Source organism: Myodes glareolus, chromosome 20 (genome assembly GCF_982192425.1).
Source record: "Myodes glareolus chromosome 20, mMyoGla1.1, whole genome shotgun sequence".
In the NCBI taxonomy this organism is placed as follows: Eukaryota; Metazoa; Chordata; class Mammalia; order Rodentia; family Cricetidae; genus Myodes; species Myodes glareolus.
Window position 1 is genome coordinate 20,120,448 of NC_142045.1, and position 23,803 is coordinate 20,144,250.

A 23,803-nucleotide genomic window follows, 5' to 3' on the forward strand; every position below is an offset into this window, starting at 1 on the left:
GGATACATGGATTGTCCAGGGAAGGGGAAATAGATGAGATTTTCTGGGTAACCTGCGGTTGGGAGGGGTAAATGGAAGGGGATGAGGGATAGAGCATTAGGGAACGGGATGGTTGAGTTGGGGGAGGGATGGAATGGGAGAGCAATGAAAGAGAGATCTTGATAGAGGAAGTCATTATGGGGGTAGGGAGAAACCTGATGCCAGGGGAATTCCCAGGAATCCACAGCTAAGCAACAGTGTCTGAACTGGCCTTACCCTAACAGTTATCGTAGAACCTATTTTAAGTTTTTAAGCTAGCTAAGTACATAGCAATTATAAAATTTGAGAAAAACTAAACTTTGATTTGTATCACTCTACTGTGTGTGTTAGCTAAAAACTACTGAGTGTATTTTCTTTTTTGGCTTTTCAAGACAGGATTTCTCTGTGTAGTCTAGGCTGTCCCAGAACTCAGAGATCTGTCTGCCTCTGCCTCCTGAGTGCTGGGATTAAAGGCATTCACCACCACTGCCAAGCTTGAGTATGTTTTATTTTAACATCCACTTTTGTGCTCTGAACTAAATGACAGAACTAGTTCAGAACTATAATCAATCATGGCAAGTATGCAGGAATATATATATATATATGTATATATATATATACACATATATATATATACTATATATAGTATATATAATATCTATTATTAAAATATATAATATGTATTAGATGTAGTTCATATCAAAATAACCAAGAAGGCAAAATCAGCATTTGAGTTTAAGTGTTTAGTTTGAGTATGCTTTAAAGACTTTTATATAGAATGTTTACCAATTTAATCACATTGTTGAACATCAATTTTATTCCTAAATTATGAACAATGCAAAGCTAAAACTTACAAGGACATTCAGATTCAGAAGAAAGTTTCAAAGTACAGTATCAATTTAACGACAAATTGGTCTTTTGTATGTTATCTAGCACCATGACTTTGTTAAACAACCAATTAAACAAATGAAATGCACTGTTATTTATTTTTTGCTGATTTTCAATGGTGACCCTTTGATGTTGAGTTTGTCCGCAAAAACGTGTGATCTTCTTCCATTCTCAACGGCTGGATTTTGATGAAATTTCTCTCTAAGAAATATACATATGACTATTAATACCATTTAAAAATACTCAATGGTTTATAAGTCACTGCAAACAAGTTAAAAATCACTACAATTTAAGAGTTTTATCTTAAAAGTTCCCCCAGAACTTTAGAAAACTACTTTATTGAACATTCAAAAAGGCAGGAGCTGTTTTACCTAAGATGTACGGAACTGCCTGCAGCTTAAACGGTGTTGTTAAAAATGGTGGCCACTAGTGATGTCCACCCTTAATTCAGCTCCCGAGCTGTACCACCCACGTGTGAAAGGGGATTCGTGGTCAGCCATGTCTAACAGTTAATATGCTGGCCAGCACACTTTATCATGTGGAAATTCACTACTGAAAATTTAAACGGACAGAACTACTAAGAGAAAATGTAGCTGCTAGGGCCACAGATTTATACAACAGCCAACATGAGCTGGCTTTCTCTAACTGGGACCCAGATATTGTGCTGAAGCTTAGCAATGTTAGAAGTTTAACCATAAGTTTTCAATGTGAGACAAAAATTACTGAAAAGATAGAGACAAATTTTTAAGCCATTTAATAGAAAACATTCAGGCTCTAAATTCCTGACCAAGTACTTTCAAAGAAAATATGCCAGCATGTGGGATTCTGCACAAGGCTTCAATTTATTCAAGGCCCGTGTGTCCAGTGCTGGTTCTGTGAGGCCGTCTCTAACAGTCCTGTACTCTCTTGGAGTCTAGAATGGATTCCTGCGTCAAGGGCTGTTGTAGTTTCTCCCAAAAACTTGAATTAACTTCAGAATATGTACTAAATGTATAAAAGCATCATACATTTTAATATTCACTTTTAACAATTTAGTTTTCCCAGTTTTTCCAAAAGCAAAAAACAAAAGATAAAACTTTTTGTAAAATTTATCTAAACTATCTAGTATACATAAAAAGCACATTTCATTAAATACTTACACAATACTATTACATACTGTGAAAGTATTTATAATTAATTTATAATTAAATGATGGATTTTAACTGAGTAAGAAAGTTAAGTTTTCTAAATACAAAACCTTTCTCCTTATAGTGTCTATATAATTATCTTAACTTTGTGTGAAATTATGACTTTGAACATTCACATTGGGAAATTGCTTCACAAGACAGCTACATGCAGTTTCCTTAGAATTTTTGTCTTCTATTTTTTCCCCTGATGATTAAGAACAGCTCTAAAATAGTATTTATTGTTTTCAGAAACAAAATTTTGATTTGCATGGACTACTCAGATTTAATATAAAGTTGTTACTTTTTTCATAAAAGTTACTTTTGATATACACAACTTAGATATTCTTAAGATTGTGATAAGAGATAAAGTTACATAATATTTTTGCTTTATGTTTATGTGTGGGGGTAAGAATACATGTGTGGGTAGGTTCATGTAAATGTGTGTGTGCACATATATAGATCATAGAAATTTTGGCTATAATTCTTTAGGCTTTGACTCGGAAGGCAGACGAGGCTGGCTGGCCAGTGGAGACTTGGGGATCTGGATTACAAGTGCATCCTACTATGTCAGGCTATTTGTTTTTTAACATAGGATTTGGTTATAAAACTCGGATCCTTGCGATTACATGGCGAAACCTTACAGAATGAGCTGTCTCCCCAGGCCACATGACCCAACTTTTAATTAAGAGCACTGCTCCGAGAAACAGCTCTTACCTTCTTTTGGGTTCTCGTGACCCTGGGTGCTCATGACCCACACTCCGCATCCTAGTGTTCTCTAGATTGTGTGGCCATCCGGTAGGCTTGTACTTCAGAACTTCATTTTGCCACTCATCATCAAAGGCATGAGCATCGCCTATACAAAAGGACAAGTATTTAGGTTTCTATGCCAGCTTGGCCGTGGGTCACCACACACTTCAGGCAGTCTAACCTTCCGACAGAGGAGGATGCTTCTGCAGTTGTCTCCTTGTTTGTTCTCTCCTATCGATCATCTGGCTATGGTGGTATGGGCTTTCACTTAGCTCCTGGATTACCCTCTTATTCAAGCACACGCATTTCTGAACTTCTGACTCATCCCATCATGGTAGAGGTGCTCCCCGTGTTCGTGAGCAGCCCGTCAGTCGCTTGCATCTCTACTCACCTCTTCACCTTCCTGACTTGACTTCTCAAGCTTGTCAGTTTCCTAACACTATCAATTATGATGTCATGAAGTAGGTAAACTAATTTCTATAAGAACACACAGATGATTGTTCTTGCTCTTTTACATTGTCTTTATAAAATACCCTAAACTTTCCCATATATTGATTATTATAAAATACTTAGTGCACACATGTACATACATAAATGTGTATGTTATTTATTTTTTTTAATTTATATGTATTTGTGTGTGTCCATGTGTAAGTATGAGGATGTAAATGCTGGTGGCCTTGGAGGTAAGAGGCATCTCTTTGGAACTATAGTTACACGTACTTGGGGGTCACCTGATGATGTAACCCACATGGGTTGGCCCTGGCACCCTGACTAGTGCTGATGGGGGAACAAAGAAATGACAAGGAACACGCATACAGAGAAGCCGGGGTCAGGCGGGCTGCCAGCACTCTGCTGAAGCAGCACCAACTACTCCCAAACAACAACCTGAAACCTGTGTTTCTACTGGGCAGCACAGATGGGGGGTTAGCTAGGCTCCACAGGTCGTCTCTGTGGACCAGCAGTCTAATCTGTAAGAACAGCCAGGAGGAGGAAGTTGGAGTTTCCAGTTTTTGTATACAACGATCAATCCTCTGTAAACGCTCACACTTGGACTAGAGGAACAAGACTGCCAACTCCTAGGCTGACCTACTGGGGAATGCCTTTGCCATTTCTCACGGGTCTGAGGCTTTGGTCCTTATATGGCCGTCACCACATCAATGATATACATTCTTTTAAGACTTCACTGACACAGGGCTTCCTCTGCTCCCTACATCCTGACAGTAAAAACTGAACTTGGGTGCTCTGTAAGAGAAGTATTAGCTTTTAACCACTACTCCGTCTCTCTAGGCACCTCAATATATGCCTCAGTATAAGATCATGATGATTACAGTTATTTGGCTTCCATCTTACTGAGTAAGAATGATTTCTCTCCTACCATGTAGGCACCTGGAGATAAACTTGAGGTAGGTTAAGTAATAAGTGCATTTATCTTATCCCCTGAGCAGTCTCACCAGCCCATAATAGTCATTTTTATCTAAAATAATTTCTTTTCTGAAATAATACACATTTAAACTCTTTATTATGATAAAACATTATTCAAAGTATTTTCTAAAAATGAGATAAATGTGACATTGCAATATAATTCAATTTTAATTAAAACATAAAAGCTTGATTAGTAATATTTATTTAGACAAAATAAGTAACTTGTCAATTAATAGTAATTTTAATGTAATTTAAAATATAATGAGACAAGGTAAGAAGTAGAAGAGCTCAAAGTACTGAAGAATAAATATAAAAATCTAGAAAAGAAAGATTTGCTTGGTATTTTGTATATTATCTTACAGATATATTAGAAATCCAAATATACTAGAAATTAAAATTATCTATACAAACTATAAAATCTTTTAAGTAAGTTATGAAATATTTACAAAACTTTTAGGTGACACAGAATACTTTTGAAAAATACTAGGTGTTTGTAGTTATAACTGGGATAAAATGAGCAGAGTGTGAGCAAAACAACAGAAAAATACTAGGTGTTTGTAGTTATAACTGGGATAAAATGAGCAGAGTGTGAGCAAAACAACAAAGTATCAAGTTGAAAGATATGTCTATATATGCGGAAAACTATTAAAAAAGAAGTTCATCAAAACCTGGATGGTATTTGGGAATTGAAGTTATGATTGATTTTTATTTATTCCTTTAAGCTTCTTGACAATCACAAAGTAAACTCATTTTGCCTTTGGATAATTAGATAATATTACTAAGAAAGAACTCCAAATCTTTCACCCTATCACTTATAAGAAAACTGAACAATGCCTCACAAAGTCAAGGTAAAACGTGTTAGGAGACAGGACCACAATTGAAGACTCTGACTAGCACTGCCTACACATTCCTCATCCTAATAAAAATCCATGAAGTCCTAGGAATGCAGCTACTATTTGACCTTTGTGCCATAACTTACTCTCATTCATATTGATGAACTCTTGATTGACCTCTTCATCTCCGGTCCTGTTATTCTTTGACTTTTTAATGACATGAGCTCGGTCGTGGATATGGTGACCAACAGCCATTTTCTCTAGACCGCTGTCAGAATCTCTAATCGCTCTTCTGGTTTCTTTTATCTTGAAAAATAAGGTAAAAGTTATTTACCTAATATTTAATCCTACAGAATGGATTTAATTCTACATTCTTCAGGGTCTCTTTATTGAAGCAAGGCTGCAGCTGCCAAGTCCATTATTTTGCACAATTAATAAAAGAGTTAACTATACTTAGCTCCATTATTAACTTGACGTGGTAATAAAGATAATATTTCCTTAACTGTTTACAATTTTAACATTTTCCAAGTTGTAAAAATAATAAAACAGAGAAGTTGTATAAACCTTAGTTATGTAAGAGAAGCTATATAAAACCTTTAACGCTGTCTCTGACGATGTCATGGACGGAAGCTATTAAGTGCAACTACTGCTCCAGTGAGCTTGGAGGGGAGAGTCTCACGACCACACCTACCAACACATGAAGTGTTATTAGAATGCTTATGCTAGCCAATGATTATTAGTATGATTTCCATGTGACATCTATAACTGTATCAGTTTACATTAAGACTTCACTATGTTCAGCAAAGTAAAATACTAGTAAATTTGCTAAACAATGCAAAGATAATCACTAATAGGTGTGTTTACACATCAGAACTAAAAATGAATTACTTTATATTCATTATTTTGTTAACCTAAAATCTTACCACAACCTACAAGGCAACGGAGAAATGGAAATTTTTATGTCTCTGTTTGTAGAAGTCAAGAATTTTCATCACTATGGGTTAGTAAGTTGGTAAGTTCAATTTAATTTTTAAAGGTGAGGGGCTATGCACACCCTAAAAGCCCAGAGATACTATCTTTAGATTCCTTTACATGGCACTATTGATAAAGTTCTGTGTTATAGTTATATCCTGGGTGCTACATAGCAGTTAACAAGAAATAAAAAGTTAGGTATGGTGGGCCACTCAGGAGGCAGAGGCAGGTGGAGCTGGATGAATTCCAGGTCAGGCTAGTATGCACATTGAGTTCCAAGTCAGCCAGAGCTACGGAGTAAGACCCTGCCTCAAAACCAACAAAACCAGAAATTAAAATAAAAAATAAAGAAACCTGGGTCACAGGTACAACTTGAATAAATTTCTGAAACATGTGCTGAGCAATGGCAAGTTTGGGAGGACACAAACAATGACACTATTTATTTGTGCAAAGTTTAAAAACCTATAGAATAATGTTATATTTTACGCTGTATTCATAAAGAATAAATAAAAATATACAAGTATGACAAGCTCCAGATATAAGAAAATGGTTGTGAGACAGGAAAAGTGATCTTAGAAGAATTATATGTCACAATCATCCTCAAAAAATAAAAAAGAATTATCTTAAAAGAAAAAGAGGAAAATGCTGATTTAATTAATCTATGTGGCAGAAATATGGATTTATTATACATCCTTTCTGTACACTTTAACATTTTTTTTTTGTTTTTTGAGACAGGGTTTCTCTGGAACTTTTGGGCCTGTCCTGGAACTAGCTCTTGTAGGCCAAGTTGACCTCAAACTCACAGAGATCCGCCTGTCTCTGCCTCCTGAGTGCTGGAATTAAAGGCATGTGCCAGCACCCGGCAACACTTTAGGTTTTAACTTCATATATAAACTCTAAGTAGACATTTCATGAAACAAAGGTTTCTTTTAGTATCTATCTTATCAATGTACAAATGCAATAAGGATTATTTATGTGACGGTAAACCTCAACTTCCATCAGTTACCCACAGTTGGATGTTAATGGTTTCCATAGAGAAATACTCAGATCCAGGCATGGTAGTTTATACCAGCAGTTCCTCACTTAGGAGACTGAGGCAGGGCTGCTCCATGTTTGAGGGCAGCAGGGCCTACACAGTAAGACTACACAGCAGTAATAAAAACTCACTCCTCCTGGAGCCCTCCTGGTTTGAGTTGAGGCCTGGAACACCTTTGGTGGTTCATCTCCTACTTTGGAATAGGTCATGACAGAGGAAGAACAAAACGAATGCCCATTTGGATCCATTGAAAGCTGACCCTAGAGACAAAGGCAATGTAAATTAAGATTCTAGTTAAATATAAAGAACGAATGCCAAGAGTTGAAATAATCAATACTATTAGCTATATAGTTGTTCAAAATGGAACTAGGTGCCCTAATCTACTTCGACTTTTGGTGCTAATTTCTATCTCTTGTGTAAAGAATAGCAAGTGACTGGAGTCCCAGTTTGTGTGGCTCAGGTCTAGACAAAGAAGATGCACTCCTTAGGCGAGGCTATCTCTTGTAATGTCCTGCCAATCAAGATCAAGTGAACTAGGAATGTACCAGGAACTGTCACACTTTCTTTGGGTACCAAATTGATCTATTCCTAAAACCATTGCCAATACCCTAGATTTTTAGCATTCTTAAATGATCCATTGAATTCAAATTGGATATTGAAATGATACAGGTCACCTTCAGACCAAACCAAGTTGCTTGTTTTGATGCTAATATTATAAGCACAACAGTAGCCGTATTAGTGTTCATTTATAATACTTAGACTGTATGGAGCTAATCTAACATCCAAACCATTTTTGTTTTCAGAATTTTTTTTAAATATTGAAATGTAGTTACTAACATGTAATGCAACTTTCGAAGTAAATAGGTAACAATAAAACATGCAAATTTATAAAGTGTACCTTTACAATAGCGACTCATAATATTTTTGTAAGCCAACCAATGTGACTTATGAGACCTTTAGGTTGTAAATAAATTAATGAGATATAATTATAATTTTTTAATTGAGTAAGAGAAAATATCTGCAAGCTGTTATTATAATTATAATATTCTAATATAATCACTTAACTTTTGTTTTGGGAATCAATTACCTAAGAATCGTATATGGGTTAATCATGCAACTACTCATGTGATATTGTTCATGGTTAGCCATGGAATCACTACTTTTACTATGCTAACTGTGGTTAAATATGTTTGAAAATCACTACAGTAGCTGAAAATAGTGTTCTCATCCGTCTGTTTTCAGTACTTACAAAGTTTCTTTGTAACTCCTGCATACTGTTTCGCATATTTAACATCATCCGATCCATTGTCTGAAAAGGGTTGACATCTGCATGCTACAGGATATCAGGAAGTATGTTATTAACTACAACACCAATGCATATAAATCTTCCCAAACCAGTTAAGAAACATTCCCCAATTTACTGTATCATGCAGTAACCAACTAGGCAAAAATAATTTAAGGGCTACACATTTAGAATGATTTGCTAAAGAAAAAGGACCAGATGCAAAAATCATAAACAGACAACATAAATTAGGGAGTTAGAAGACTGCAAATATATACACACATTATATGCCTAGATATATACACACACATACACATATATAGATACATTACATATACACAAATGTTTGTATATACACTTACACATAGTCAGTTTTCTTAAGCCAGAGTCCTCCTTTCTCCTCCCTGCTTTTTTATCTTCTTACGAACCCTTAAGGCTCAAAGTCTTCTCTAGGGAAGGACGGCTCAGACAGCACATACTCTCCTGGGCAGGGCCTGAGCTCAGTTCCTAGCAGTCAAGCACTTCACTATTACCTGTAATTCTAACTCCAGCTACCAAGTGTCTGACACTCTCTTTGGCCCCTTTACAAATGTGTATAAATCCCCACACATAAATACTATATTTTTAAAATTCACCTCTAATTGACCTTCACCATTACACTCAAAAGCTTTGCGCTGCGGTCTTGTGTTTCCCGTGTGCTACCATAGTGCACACCTCCTCACCATTTTTCTAGTGTCTTTGTGATACACTGCTTTCTTCTGTAATTAATTCCTTAGAGAGGACAAATATTCATCTCAAACTTCAGAGATTCAAATAACTTAAATTTAGTGCAAAATAATGAAAATAACCTTTTCATGAAAATCTAGCTACAAGCAGTCTAAGTTTATTGTCTTCCAGTCCTTGGACTACGTACTGGCATTAGAAACTAGCAAACTAGTCACACAGGCCGGCAGCTCTGCTATACAATACCCAGATTTGTAAAGGCAGCAAGAAAAACCTGAAGTCAGAGAGAAAGTGGCCAACCTGACTGTTCCCAAATATCATAATTTGTCACCTTGTGAAAAGTCATCACAGGCAGGTGGAAGTCCATCTTTGAAACACAATTATCAAGTTTCTTTGAACAGCACGTGAATGTTTCCTCAAAATCTATTTTTCCATTTCTGAAGACTAATTTTACATTTTGACTGACTTACTGTAACCATCTTGATCTCAACCTGTGGGTCACAACCCCTTTGGCAAACTATTTACAAAAATATTTAAATTATAATTCATAACAGTAGCAAAATTACAGTTACGATGTAGCAAGAAAAAACAGTTTTATGGTTGGGGAGGTCACCACAACGTAAGGAACTGTATTATACGGTTACAGCATTAGGAAAGTTGAAAACCAATGATCTTGACAGAAATGAAGACATTCTAAAAACCTATTTGTGCCTCCCTTTGGTTATCAGACTATTGAAATAATCCCCTAGAACTGGATTTTCCTCGAGAATTTCACGGTAGGAAAACAAAAAGGCTAAAGCCTGGTACTATCCAGTAGAGGAACTTGTCTCCCAGGAAAAGATTTAAGAGTTAGTTCAACATGTTGGGTGCTTTGCAGGAGAGACTGGAGCTGAGTCAACGATGGGTCCATGATGGCTGGGAGCACACTGTGACTAGGACTGCTTACTTAATCCACACATCTTCCCTCTATACCAAAGTCTACGTAAAGACCCTGCAGATGGACTTGGGGAGGCTCTGGACCTTAGTCTCCCCAGAGTGGCAACACTGAACACATCTCTTCTTTTTCGCTTTTCACTATTACTTGTCTGTTTAACTGGCTTATAGATGATCAGTGGGTAAGTCTGGCTTGTTAGTGCAGTCAGGCCCAGGCCCTGGTCCTAACAACTCTGGTAATTACTTTAGAAAACCCATGTCTATGTACTCTTGGGTAAATTTAATACATGCAACCAAGGTTGTCAGTACAAAGCTTAAAAGCCATTCTGGAAGTTAGTGAGATGCATGCAAACTCACTCTGCTTGAGTTAATAAAAATATGTTAAAAATATAGCGAAAATAATTTCTGCCTGATGACACGAACCATACCACCAAGCCTTCCAAAAGGCACAAGAGAAAAACTTGTTGCCTAGAAAAAAAATACACAATAAATTCTGGTTGCATTTATCATATGGGCACACCTAAAATATAAACATGCACTGCAGAGTCATGCAGCTCAGGGCTACAGCCATTCCAGAGCTTTTTAGTTAAAGATACTCAGTGAGCCTTTAGATGCTCTGTTTACTGCAGCATCTGCCTGGACAGCAGACAGACACCACAGCATGACTGAAAATAGGGCCACTTTAGTGAGGTAATGGAAAGTCTTTCCTATAGACTAACGCCAACATTTCAAAATTAATTAAAGCATCAAATATAATGACTAAGATCAAAGCATTTGCTAATGTCATTGCTATTTCTACTCCATATTTTTAAAGATCCACTACTCCTGCTAGAACCAATTAAAACAAGACATTTAATGGCATTATTATCATTACCAAATGAGTTAACAGATAAAAATGTATGCTTCCTAAAGATCAGTTCAAGGGATAAGAAATTAGCCTAGGTTTCAGAAATGGCAGGCAAACCAAGTTAAATACCATAGATGGAATAATCAAACGGTTCATACAACTCCCAACATGTAGAGAAGAATACATTTCTATGGGAATAAAGGGATGGGGCTGGTGAGGTGTCTCAGTGGCTGAAGGCGCTTGGAACCAAGCCTGCTGACCTGAGTTGGTCTTCAGGACCCACACTAGAAGGAGAGACCTGACTTCCCCAAGACTTCTCTGACTTCCACATGGGCTCATTCCCTCAAATGCAATTAACTTTGTTTTAAGTTAAAACTATTGACTGCTTGAAGGATTCAAGTGCTCTAAGTAAAACTTGATTTTTCTGAGTTAAAGTGTATAGCTACAAGGTGGGCAAGATATACAGACTCCAGATCTTGCCATTCAGGTAGGGGGGCCGAGGCAGGAAGACCTGGAATTCCAAAGTCAGCCTGCACCACAGAGTGAGCTCCATGCCATCCTAGACTACATAGCAAGGCTCTGTCGCCTAAAAGAAGACTATGGATACACATACAGACAGACAATGTAAAATGTTTTACTTTTTTCTTTGTTTTTGTTTTTTTTTTTGTTTTTGAGACAGGGCTTCTCTGTGTAATCTCAGCTCTTCTGGAACTTGCTCTGTAGACCAGGTTGGCCTCAAATTCACAGAACTCTGTCTGCCTCTGCCTCCTGAGTGATGGGATTAAAGATGTGTGCCACTACATTTGGCTAAGTTTTACCATTTTAAAATCAGTATTACTATAGACAAGAGAATAATCACAAAATTATGTGTATTTAGAACAGAATCATGTTGGATGCACCAATAAAATTTTTACTTCTATTTCTTTGTATTGAAAGAATATATTAGATGCCCTCTGGCATATCACCTAGTTATAAGGAAACTAACAAGTTTAAATACTAAATTTAGTTTTTATACTTTTTTTTTTTTGAGACGGTGTCCTTGTTAGGGCTATTACCACTGTGACAAAACACCATAACCAAAGCAACTTGGGGAGGGAAGGGCTTATTTGACTTAAGCTTCCAAACCACTGCTCATCATCAAATGAAGTCAGAACAAGAATTTAAGCAGGATCCTGGAGGCACGAGCTGATAAAGGGGCCATAGAGGGGTGCCACTTGCTGGCTTGCACTGTATGCTGTCCATAAGCTATTCACTATGAAGAGTTTTATTATAGCAGCCAAACTATACATGAAAACAAGAGACCAATCATTTTAAATTTTCATTTAAATGTTAGTCTTGAACTTTCTTTATATTCCAAATTATCTTCTTACTTGACTTTCCTATTTGATCATGACATTGATTAATCACATTTCTTCTATGTGTTTTCCTTTCAATTTAAAGAAACTTTAGTGAGACAAATATAATTTTGAAGAATACTTATATGCAAATAATTCTAAATAATGCATCTTACCAACTACAGTTGCACAGAAATGCATCTCTTTATTTGGTTATGTATTCCTTATTCTAGTTTTTCTTAACATGTGGTACTTTTTAGTACAAATGTCTGTGGAAGAGACAGTTACTTCTGCTCCAACAGGTGTCCAATGGAGTTACTGCTCATTTGTATAAATGCCGTCAATACATCTCCAGCTGAATTACAAGCAGGTCTCATTTATATGCTTACAAGTAAGGTAACAAAATTACCTTTTCTTGCTCCCTTCGTGAAAGCTTATAAGTAGCTCATTTATGGATATAAATCCAAAAAATAAATGTTTGCTATGGCTACAGCAAATACAAAACTATTTTAATATTCAAATGGTTTTCAACATTCATAATTAATGTGCTCTTGCACTGTCAATTTTTCCTGGCATTACTTTTTAGCTTTAAAAAATGGATTAAATTAAAATTATATAAATGTATGTCTCATCATGTAACACTAATTTATAATACTATAGATACAGCATCTATAAATGACTATTTACTAATGAAAAGAAAAGTATGACTGGGTAAAGCTCACTTATTTGAAAGGCACAGGCAATTTTATTTATCAGGTTTTATGATGAGCCAAACTATTTTGCTCTCATTAAGTTTATTGTGAAGAAAACATGAAAATGTTTTTCTAGAGTAGTCTAGAATTCTGTGGATTGAGCAGTCATATGCCTGCTGAGTTCTAAATGTCTACATTTCAATTGTGAAGATTCATTTTTATGGAAATGCCATTCCTGGCGGCTGAAAAGTAACAGGAAGAGGAGGTGAAACCCACAATGGTTAACACACATGTGCAAACTTTGCCTTGTTTGTGCCCTCCCAGTGGGCTCGCAGAAAATTCTGCTGAGAATATGCAGTTATCCAAGTCTTATGAAATCAAGACTAGTAAGTTCTCAATGTCAAATGTGTCCCAACCAGAGCTTAGTGATCTAATAAAGCTAGAACACCACACTAGATTTTGTTACTATTTAAAATATGAAGTATGTGATTCTAGGAGTTCCTGCTGGCTCTAATGCAGCACAGGGGAGGATGTTCTCAGAGGGGAAACATGCAAGAAACAATGGCCTAGTATTGCTTATAATTGTACAACCTTGTGGTCCTAAAGTTTTAATAGCACAGAGCAATTCTGTACCATTAACAAATCATTGTTCCAGGTTTTAACTTTTCAACATGCCTCACCTTTATGTAACAAATATTTCCATGATAGAAGTATTAGTTATACCCTCTCATTGTAAGTATGTAACTTCTACTTTTTTTTTTTAAAAAAAAATCATGTTTCTACAGAACTTTCTTGCTTGCTGTCTTTAACTTACAGTTAAGGAATCTTCACCATCATTATCTCTACGATTGTGTGTTCTTCCTCTACCATCAGAGATATTGAGCAAGTTTCTTCCAAAAGGTTCAGAGAAACTTCTCATCATGTGGCGCATACTTTCTCGGTGTGAAAGAAAGGAATCACTGTTGAGATACAGAATAATGAAAAATTAATGTTACAATTTAAGAAAAACTGGCATATCGATACTACAAAGAACCTTGGGGGTTAATGTAATTGTTAAGGTAACAAAATATTACAATTTAGAAGAGCATTATTTAATAAAAGACCTAGTATTATAAATACAATTATAAATAAATTTATAAATCCTATCCTATTTGCTATCCACTATATTTATTATACTAATAAAATATACTTTCATCTCAATGTTCTATAAAAATGGTAAATAAAATTACCATGTTATAAGTAGTTTAAGATGAGGAAAATTGAAAATATCAGAAAAAAATATTTTTGTCTGGTAAGACCACTGTGGGAAGTCTACAACATAATTCTACAGGGTTAGTAAAGAACACCCTATGCTGAATACTCCATGGGTAACAAATAACCTGCCAAAACTGTCTTTTTAAACTTTTAACTTTCCTTATTGAGAGTTTGTCATTGAGAAACATAGCTATGTTTAAGGACACTATAAAAGTACAGATTATATCTGTATAGTCAAAGCCAAAGATACAGATAATCTTTATAAGGTTAATTTTTTCAAGACAGGGTTTCTTTGTGTAGTCCTGGCTGTGCTGGAACTCTGGAGACCAGGTTAGCCTGTGCCACCATGTCTTGCTTCTAAGACTAATTTTTATTTTTACTAATTCTAAATTTTACAATAATTAAACACCAAAATATCTCAGTACCAAGCTTCAAGAAATGTTGTCAAACTTCTTTAAAATTACTACCTATTAAGCTGGCTAAAAATACAGATTCCTGCTCACACCTACCATGATGATCAATCATACTGGCTCTGGGTCTGATTTATGAATATGTTCCCCTGGTGATTTTAACTCAACTTTTGAGGAGCAAGGTCCTCTGTGAATCTATGGTACCTGAATTAATTAGAATTTGAGCATTTCTTCTGGAGACAAGTTTTCACAACTATAAAATAAGGATAATATCAAATATTCCTGTTATCATTATCACAATATGTAACTTGAAAACACAAAATATCTGATACATTACTAAGTTGAATAAATCCTCATTTCTTAGTTTCACTTCCTCTTTCATGTATGACCATCATTCTCTATTATTCTATCACTAGATGCTTCTCAGGGAAAGAGATTAGACTTTAAAATACATAGAACTGATACTGTTCCAGCCCTTCTTCTATGTACGTAAGTATCCAGTTCCTTAGTATAGCAACTCTTTCACTGCAGTTTTGATTGGAAAGCCTAAACATTTTAATACGTCAGTATCACAATAATTTTCCAGTATTTTTCCAATATAAACACACTAACCATGAGTCAGTAATTGACTTTTCATTTTAGAACATTTCAAGCACATCATGATTGTGACTTCCTTTGTCAAGTAACCTTATGGCTCCTTGCTTTCTACCTGAACCCCCCCCCCCCACGACAGTGTGGCCTCCTTCCAGTCCCAGTCCTTTGACATTACCACAACGAAGGCCTGAAAAGCCAACACCTGTCAGTAATCTTAGACAGAAAGGGCTTCTCTATGGAATTATACAGTATTAGTTTACAATTTAGTCCTACTAGCAAGAGTTCAGATTTCTTCATACATTACCTTGGAAGTTAAAAAAAAAAAAAGCATGTGGCTGGAATCACTGCTCAGCAGAGTGCTTGCCTAGCACATGAGCTCTAGGCTCAGTCTCTAGCACTGGTTTTGTTATCACAGCAATCCTAGCTTTCACTGGACAGTATTCCTTCCGTTTTTATTTTATGGAATAGTTTGAGAAGCACTGGTGTTAGTTGTTCTTTCCAGGTCCAGTGGATTCAGTAGTGCATCCACCTGGGCTTGAACTGCTTTCGTTTGAAGTCTTTGTTTTGTTCTTAATTGCTGCTTCAATCTTGATACTTGTTACAGATCTGTTTAAATTATCTCATCTTGGTTTATCTTCTGTATGTCATATGCATCAAGAAAATCAATTTTTATACAATTTTCTAGCTTACTGGAAATGATTATTTAAGGAACATCCTAACAATCTTTGGAATTTCATTGTTATCTGTTGTAATGTCTCTCCTTTCATTACTAATTTCATTAATTTGTGCCTTCTATTTTCTCTGGTTAGTTTGGCTGAGGGTTTGTTGACTTTGTTTCTCATTTTTAATCTTTTCTTTTTAAAGAACTCTGATACTTTGTATTTTTTCATTTTACATCTTAATTACTGCCATGTTATTTCTATCCACTAATTTTGGGTTTAGATCGTTTTTATCTAAGGACCCATATAGTATATGATTAAGCTATTAGAGATCTCTTAATGAAGGCATCTGTAACTATAAGCTCCCTCTTAGGGCTGCATTCATTGCATCTAGTACCAGTATGTTGGATTTTCATATTTTTTTGGTTATAGCATTCTTAAAATTCCTTTATTGATTCCTTCAATGATCCATTCATCATTCAACAGCCTGTTGTTCAATCTCCATGAGTTTAAATATGTACTACAGTTTCTCTTTCAGTTGATTTCTATTTTTATTCCATTGTGGACAGAGAGAAAACAAGAAATTCATGTCATATTAGAAATCTATTTTAGAGGAGGTTCCATGGGTTGGTGAGAAATGTGTGTCCTGCAGATATATTGTAGGGCCACTTGATTTGAGGTCATATAACTCAGACGGTTCTCTACTTTTTGTCGAGATAATCTATTGGTGAGTGTGAGGTACTGAAATCACCCATTACTACTGTGTTGGATTTTCCTTACCTCTAATTTTGTGTGTGTGTGTGTGTGTGTGTGTGTGTGTGTGTGTATTTATGTATGTATAAGGGTACATATATTTAGAATGGTAATGTTCTCTTCATGAATTGCTTCCTTAAAGTCTATTTTGTTACATTAGAACAGTGATATCTGCTTGCTTCCTAGTTCCATTTGCTTGAAATACCTTTTTCCATTCTTTTATCCTTAGGTTGTGGCTGTCTTTGATGGTGAGGAGCACTTCTTAAAGGCAACAAATACAAGATTACAATGTGTTGACCTGTCTTTTAATTAGGGAATAAAGACCATTATAAAGGCATGTGTTTTCTTAATCCTCATTTGCTTAACTATTGTTTCAGCACAATATCCTTTCCTATAGACTTGTGGATGTTTATCTTCATTCTGAAAGATGAAAAGAGCTGGCTTAGTGATTATCGATTCTTTCACTAGTTTTTACTAAGGAAAGCTTTCCTTTCTCCTTCCAGTATGACAGTTTTGCTGGCTACCTGGACAGAAAATCTTTCAGAGCTTGAAATACTTCATTCCAAACTTGCCTGATTTTTAGAGTTTTGCTTGAGAAGCCTGCTTTATTCTGATAAGCCTGTCTTTATGTGTGACTTGGTGTTTCTCTCACGGCTTTCTGCATACTTTCTTTCTCTTCATCTTTAATTTCTAACTAGTTGATTGAGTTTTTTTTTCCCCTTGGTCTCATTAGTTGAAAATCTTAATATCTCCTGCACCTAGATAAGCTTTTCCCCCTAGATTTGGGAAAATCTCTACTATGATTTTATGGAGAATACTTTTTATGTCTGTAGCATGAAACTTGTCTGTATCCATGATTCATAGATTTGGTCTTTTCATGGTGTCCCCTAGATCTTATATTCTTGTATATTATGTTTATATTTTCTTAATTTTTCCTTGTCATTGAATGTTCCCATTCAGCCACCTTGTCATAAAGCCCTAGTATTCTGTCCTCCCCTTGACCCATTCTATTGGTGAAGTTTTTTCTATGAGCTTTTTATTTGATTCCATGAATATTCTACCGCCACCATTACAGATTGATTTTCTTTTCAATTCTCTTTACCAAATTCTATCTTCATATCTCATATTAATCTCATTTCATTCAACTGTTTGTATTCTTTTGGAATTAATTCAAAAAAGAATAATATAGAAAAAAGGAAAAGAGAACAGAGAGAAATAGAACAGAGAGAAACGGAACAGTTACACCTGCACTGAGCAGTAAGTAGCGTAGGAATGAAACTGAACTGGAGACCTGGATGGGAGTCATCTGAATATGTTTTCTTTCCTGCTTGCTGATTCCAGCTTTGACTTGAATATTCCCTTCCTGGGCTCCCAGTAGCAAGTCACATTCCTGAGCAAGGCCACTGGCACTCTCCCGCCAAGGGAGGAGACGGCATCTCCCAGCTGAGACAATCCTTCTAGGATACACTCTGGGTTTTCTCTTGTTCTGTTGCTAAGTGTCCTATTACACTTTACTACTAAAACTAGAAATATTTTGGCAATCACCCCACTCTTCTCATAGCTGTATCTAACTTCCTCTGGTTTATTTCCCCCGCGATTATAGCAGACCATGCCTGCATGTTGTCCACCATCTTCTTTGTCAAAAAAAAAAAATTCTAAAAAGCACAATTGCTTCAAATGTAATTGCTTTTGGATCAGCAAATGCTTAAGTGAATTTGTGTGTGGGTATACATAAACTTTTTTTAAAAAAAATTGTTTGAATTCAGCTTTGTTTTGGTATAATTTAATCCAATAATTATAGTTTTGAGTTTTCAAAATGTATAGTCTAAGCACAATTATACACAACATCTATATCATCTCAAAAGTTCTGCTTTGAGTCTTCACAGAAAACCATCTTCCCAAATCCTACTTAACTAATAAGCTTCGCATTAGATTGTCACCACTGCGATGGAATACGGCACAGGAAGAACTTAAAGAAGGACGTGCTCTGCTCATGGTTTCAGTGCTCACAATCACAGCACAGAAGGGCGAAATGCAGGAAGGCTGCTCTCAGAGTGGCTAGGAAGCAGGGTGACTACCATGCCACGAGCCCTCTCCTTTCTCCCTGGTACTCTACCTGGGCCTCCAGCCTGTGGGGACAGTGCCAATCATATTCCCCATGGGTCTTTTCGCCTCAGCAAATGCTCTCCAGAAACTTCTCACAGACATTCAAAAGTGCGCTCTACTAATCTAGGCATGTCTCAATCTAGTTGGCAATCAGCACTAACCATCACAGACCTTGTCATAGTTTTGCCTCTTTTCAGGACTCAAATAATGGAATCACAAAGTGTGTCGTGTTTTATATTTAGTTTGTTTGACTGAGAATAATGCTTTTGTAATTTATCCGTGCTGTTTTATTCACCAAATGTTAACCAAACCCTAGTGTGTATGTGTGTGTGTATGATTATAATCACAAAACTATTTCTAGTTTTTTTTGTCTCTATAGTAAGGCTGCTTGAGTATTCAGGTGCTACTGCGGCTTTGCGCATACAAAGTTTCATTTCTTTTGAGCAAACATTTGTCAGCACAGCTGCTGGGCTGCACAGCAGGAGCGCAACTTCACCAAAGCTGTGTGCTAGGAGCCCTTTCAGCACTGCGATCCTGAAACCTGGCACTGTTAGTTTCTCAATTTAAATTATTTCAGCAGTAGTATAATCATATCATTGTGATTTTATTTTGTATTTATTTATATAAGTGATAGAAATGAGTGCACAGACATACCTTGCCCATTTAAAAATGTCCTTTGCTCTTGGCTGTTAAAGAGCCCTTTATATATATATATATTTTAAACAACTTTTGGTCTTGCCATTTCATTTTAAAATAACCACATAGCTATAAGTCTTTATTATTTTTCAGGCTGAGGTCTATTTGTATCTTGGTTTTGTTTTGTTTGAAATAGGGTCTCATGTAAGTAAGGTTGGCCTTGAAATCACTATATAGATAAGATAGCCTTAAACTTCTAATCCCCCTACTTCTATATCCAGAGTGTTTGGAGTGTTGGCTCTGCCACTAAACCTAGTTTTACATGGGGCCAGGGGTCCAATCCAAGGCTTCATGCGAGCACACTACCAACCGCGCCACACTCACAGCACAGGCGGTCAGCCTTCACCGCAGACTATGACCTTGGACAGCACAGCCTACAACTACTTTCTTTTCTTCTCATCTGTTTAAGACTTAAGTTAGAAATATTATAAAGTGGATAATAGCATACTAAGGAATTTGCTCATTTAGATGTGTGATAGACAACTACTCCAACCATCTTCAGTGGTGCCAAATCCCTGGTGTTCATGCCATCATGTAACCTCTTCTGTCCTTGAACATGAGATGGACTTGTGGATCTTTTTTTTTTTTTTTTTTAAAGAAATTGGTTATAACAGAATAACAGGATGTTACATTCAGAATCACACATTTCAAAGGCTGAGTTTTGTCTTAGGCGTCTCTCATGCACAGTGGTTGGGAAGGCTTGTGAAGTCTACATGAGACAACTTAGAAGCACATTTTCTAAACCAGCCAGCAGATATGTGAATGAACTTGAAACTGAACACCCCTTTAGACAACACCTGCGATAACCTCGGGTTCAACAGACTTGACTGTAGTCTCCTGGGGCTTGAACTACTCCACTGAGCGTACATGTTCCCATAAGCGATTGCAGCGATAGGTAGCTAACACACACACAAGAGTAAGCTCTTAAACTAGAGGGCAGCTGAATCAGGAACAAGCCTAGGGCACTTCTGACCAGCAGAGTAACCGTCACAGGTTCTGGGAATTAAGATATGACTATCTTTACAGAACCATTAGCCTGCCTTCCATGGACATGTTTCTAAAATTACATTTTTAAAGTAATTTTTAGAAAAAAACCATCAATTTCTGCCAACTATGCAGAAATTGATTAAGGAGATTAAGATGCTGTAACACGGCTTGTGATTAAACTGCATGGGTGTATGCTGAATGAACTGCCAGGAACCAACAAGTAAGTTCTTTATGTAAACAACTAAAAAGACCCTAAAGTATCAACATCTGCAGAAATACCTACCACAGCGTCACCATTTTTTCTGTGTTATGCTGAACTGTAATTATTATTTATTGTTATAATTCAAGGGAGCCTTTTCTTTTCATGTCTCTCTCCTTCTAGACATAGGGTCTCACTATGTAGCCCTGGCAGGTCTGGGACTTGCTACGTAGACATCTACCTCCTGAGTGACTTGACTGGAAACACTACTACTGGTTCTCGCTTTGTATTAGGCAAGTTTACTGACTGTTCTGTCATCTCCGTTCTAATGAACCTACCCATTCAACTTTTTGCTTTCAAATATAATTTCCAGCTCTAGAATTTCTATTTGATATGTAATACACACACATATTTATACTTACTAGAAATAGACATGTTACACATAAAATTCACTTCCTTTGTTGAGATATCATATATTTTCTTTCATTACAATCATTAGTCTCCTTCACATATGGGATAAAATTGTAACTGTTTTAAATTGTTTTATCCAATAATTCTAATATCTGGATAACTTCTGGATAAGTTTTTATCTATAAAATGAGTCATATTTTTCAGTGAAGTAATTCCGAACTCAATGTGCACTGTAGGGGTTCTGAATTTTGTTACCTTCTTCAGGTAACTCTTTCTTAAGCAGGTCATTAACGTGGTTGCCTTCGAATTCAAATTCTATGTCTTAAATGGGAGATTGAGTCTTGCTTGATTCTTGGATCCTTCTCAGTAAGCGGCTCTGAGTCTGGTTATGCACAGATTTCTACAGAATTTGTCCCAGGAAAGCTCTCTAGTTCTCCCTTCGGGACGCTGTCCACTCCCACCGCACGCCCTGCTTTTCAAAGACTGTAGTAGTTCTGAGCTCTGTCCTTGGTTCTTAGGCCAGAAGGAGTTTTGACTCTTGTACTAGTTTCGGCTGCTTTGATGGAGCATGTGGAGCTTGGGCTCAGGGTAGAAGTTTGTTTCCCTCTTCCCATCTGAGGAGTCCTCTTCAGTATATACAAGCTTTGAGCCATTTCCCAGGAATTTTTCCAGAAAGCTGTTTTTATAGTCATCACACTTCAGTGTTATCTATAAGATCCATGGGTCCAGTTAATTTGGATATGAGATGTTTTTAGTTATTTGGAGGGTTTTTAAAATGAGTTTATTTTCAAAAGAAAAAATTTAAGAGTAATATTCTAACTAGACAATTCTAACATCAAAGCATTTATTTGATGAAAATAGTAATTACTGTCAACAATCAAACACTACACAAACTGCTCAGTGAATCATAAAGGATAAAGTCACCATTAAACAATGTTTACTGAATATTTTCTAGGTTACAGTAACCACTAGAGAATCCGATGACCAGGTACAAAGTTAGCATCAAGTACAATCTTTATATAAAAACAGTATGATCAATATATCTTACTTCCCTTTTGTGTTCCTAAGGTCAGGAGATGGCTTAGTAAGTTTCTCACCTTAATAAATTCTTTAATTTAGTATTAAACAATGAATACTAATTTTGTTAGGTTTGGAGTAAAGGGGGTAGGTCAAAGGACAAATTGCTTAAAATATAAGTTCATTCTTTTTTTGTATCCTCAGATGTGTTTATGCTATGAGTAATGGTTGTAAAAAAATAAATTATAAGCATGAGTCAGTTTTAGAGTTAATTACTACAAATTTGCCTTGTATTTTTAACAATGGTTGCTTGGCTCTGAAGAAGGCTAAAAAAGTGTTGAAAAGTGTGACTTTTTCCTGCTATGCTCGGAGGAAGTCTGCTTTCTGATGTGTCTATTTCTGATCTGTTACTATTTTTGATCTCAAACCTTGGGTTCCCCGCCTTTGCTCAGAGGGTCATCCAACAGTTTAAGTTACACTCCTGCTAGACATTTTTTTTAAAAGAAAGATACTAATTACATTTCAAATTAAACATTTAATTAAGGACCACTCATTTTGCTATAAGTAGGCATACAATAAACCCAAACACTCAACAGAAAACTCGATTTTATTTACTTCAGCACTCCTTGTCACCTGAGGTGTTCATCACACACCATTTCTTTGTCCCTCCCCAGTTATGAATTAAACAAGGCCAATTCTGCTCATGAGGCAGGCAGAGAAAACAAACGGTGGTCGCATGGCAACGCCCAACTCCTTCCAGGCACCTAGCACAACTCAGGCAGTGCTGCCAAGGTGACAGCCTTCACGCTACAAAAACCTGTTTTCTATAACCTAGCGCACACCTTTAATCCCAGCACTCAGGAGGAAACAGGTGGACCTCTGTGAGTTGGAGGTTAGCCTGGTCTACACGGAGTTCTACGCCAGTCAACTCTACAGGGTGAGTGAGGCCCTGTCTCAAACAAAACAAAATAAAAATTAAAAAAAAAAAACAAACACCCTCCCCCCAAAAAACCCCACCTGTTTCTCAAGTCAAGTGTCACCTTACGAAGCCCCCCCACCCATCTAGTAAAGTAATTCTCACCAGCGGCTCCACCAAGGCGGCAGGTATGGCCACCACCTAAGCCCTGCTACTGCACAAGGGGCTTCCCATCCCAGGCCACCCCAGACCAATCCCCAATGTCAGCAGCCATAGAGAGCTGGTCCTCACCTCCCACCAGCAAATCCTCTCCTCACCTCAGGTCCTCAGTGCCCTTCCACCCCCAACCCTGCTCAGCTCCCTCTAATGTCCTCGGTTTCTCCTTGTCCTAGAGCTTCAAACCCTGTCCTCACGCCCCACCTCTACTCTTCACCTAAAGACTCCCTTCAGCTCGACCCCACTCCTGCTCACACCCACTCCTGCTCACACCCACTCCTGCTCACACCCACTCCTGCTCACACCCACTCCTGCTCACATCCACTCCTGCTCACATCCACTCCTGCTCACACCCACTCCTGCTCACACCCACTGCTCACTCTTTCTCACACCCACTCCTCACACTGCTCACACCCACTCCTCACACCCACCGCTCACACCTACTCCTCCTCACACCCACCCCTCCTCACACCCACAACCTGCCGGGTCCCCTCGCCTTCCGGGCGTGCGCGCGGCTGACACACTCACGCGAAGAAGGGGTCGTCCTCGAAGCTGCTGCTCAGCATCCGGAACATCGTGGCTCCACGGCGGTTGGCGGGCGCGGGTGGAAATGGGCGCAGCTCGCCGCGTCGCCCCCAGCCTGCCCTCTGCTTGCCCTGCGCGTCTGCCTGCGGCCAAGGCCGCGCCCGCGA

The 23,803-nt window shown here is 37.2% G+C and overlaps 1 protein-coding gene across 3 annotated transcripts; it reads right to left on the bottom strand.

The window, feature by feature from the left end:
• Positions 1-508: 508 nt before the first annotated feature.
• Positions 509-23,788, bottom strand: Mlf1 (myeloid leukemia factor 1). 3 transcript variants are annotated; one of them, XM_048424765.3, is made up of 8 exons: positions 23,640-23,788; positions 13,708-13,852; positions 10,444-10,488; positions 8,332-8,415; positions 7,214-7,342; positions 5,221-5,380; positions 2,787-2,925; positions 509-1,107 (listed from the first exon to the last, which is right to left on the bottom strand). In XM_048424765.3, exons 1-8 carry the CDS (start codon positions 23,684-23,686, stop codon positions 1,002-1,004), a joined length of 855 nt encoding a protein of 284 aa, XP_048280722.1. In that variant the 5' UTR covers positions 23,687-23,788; the 3' UTR covers positions 509-1,001. The 3 variants fall into 3 exon arrangements, with proteins under 3 accessions (XP_048280722.1, XP_048280723.1, XP_048280724.1); XM_048424766.3 differs by lacking the exon at positions 10,444-10,488; XM_048424767.3 differs by lacking the exons at positions 8,332-8,415; positions 10,444-10,488.
• Between the last annotated feature and the right edge of the window lie 15 nt (positions 23,789-23,803).

Coding starts and splice junctions, on each gene's coding strand:
- Mlf1 (XM_048424765.3), bottom strand. CDS start 23,686: ATGTTCCGGATGCTGAGCAGCAGCTTCGAGGACGACCCCTTCTTCGC. Junction 7,343..8,331: donor AGGAGTTACAAAGAAACTTT/GTAAGTACTGAA, acceptor CTTTGTCTCTAG/GGTCAGCTTTCAATGGATCC. Junction 2,926..5,220: donor GTTCATCAATATGAATGAGA/GTAAGTTATGGC, acceptor CCTTTTGTATAG/GCGATGCTCATGCCTTTGAT.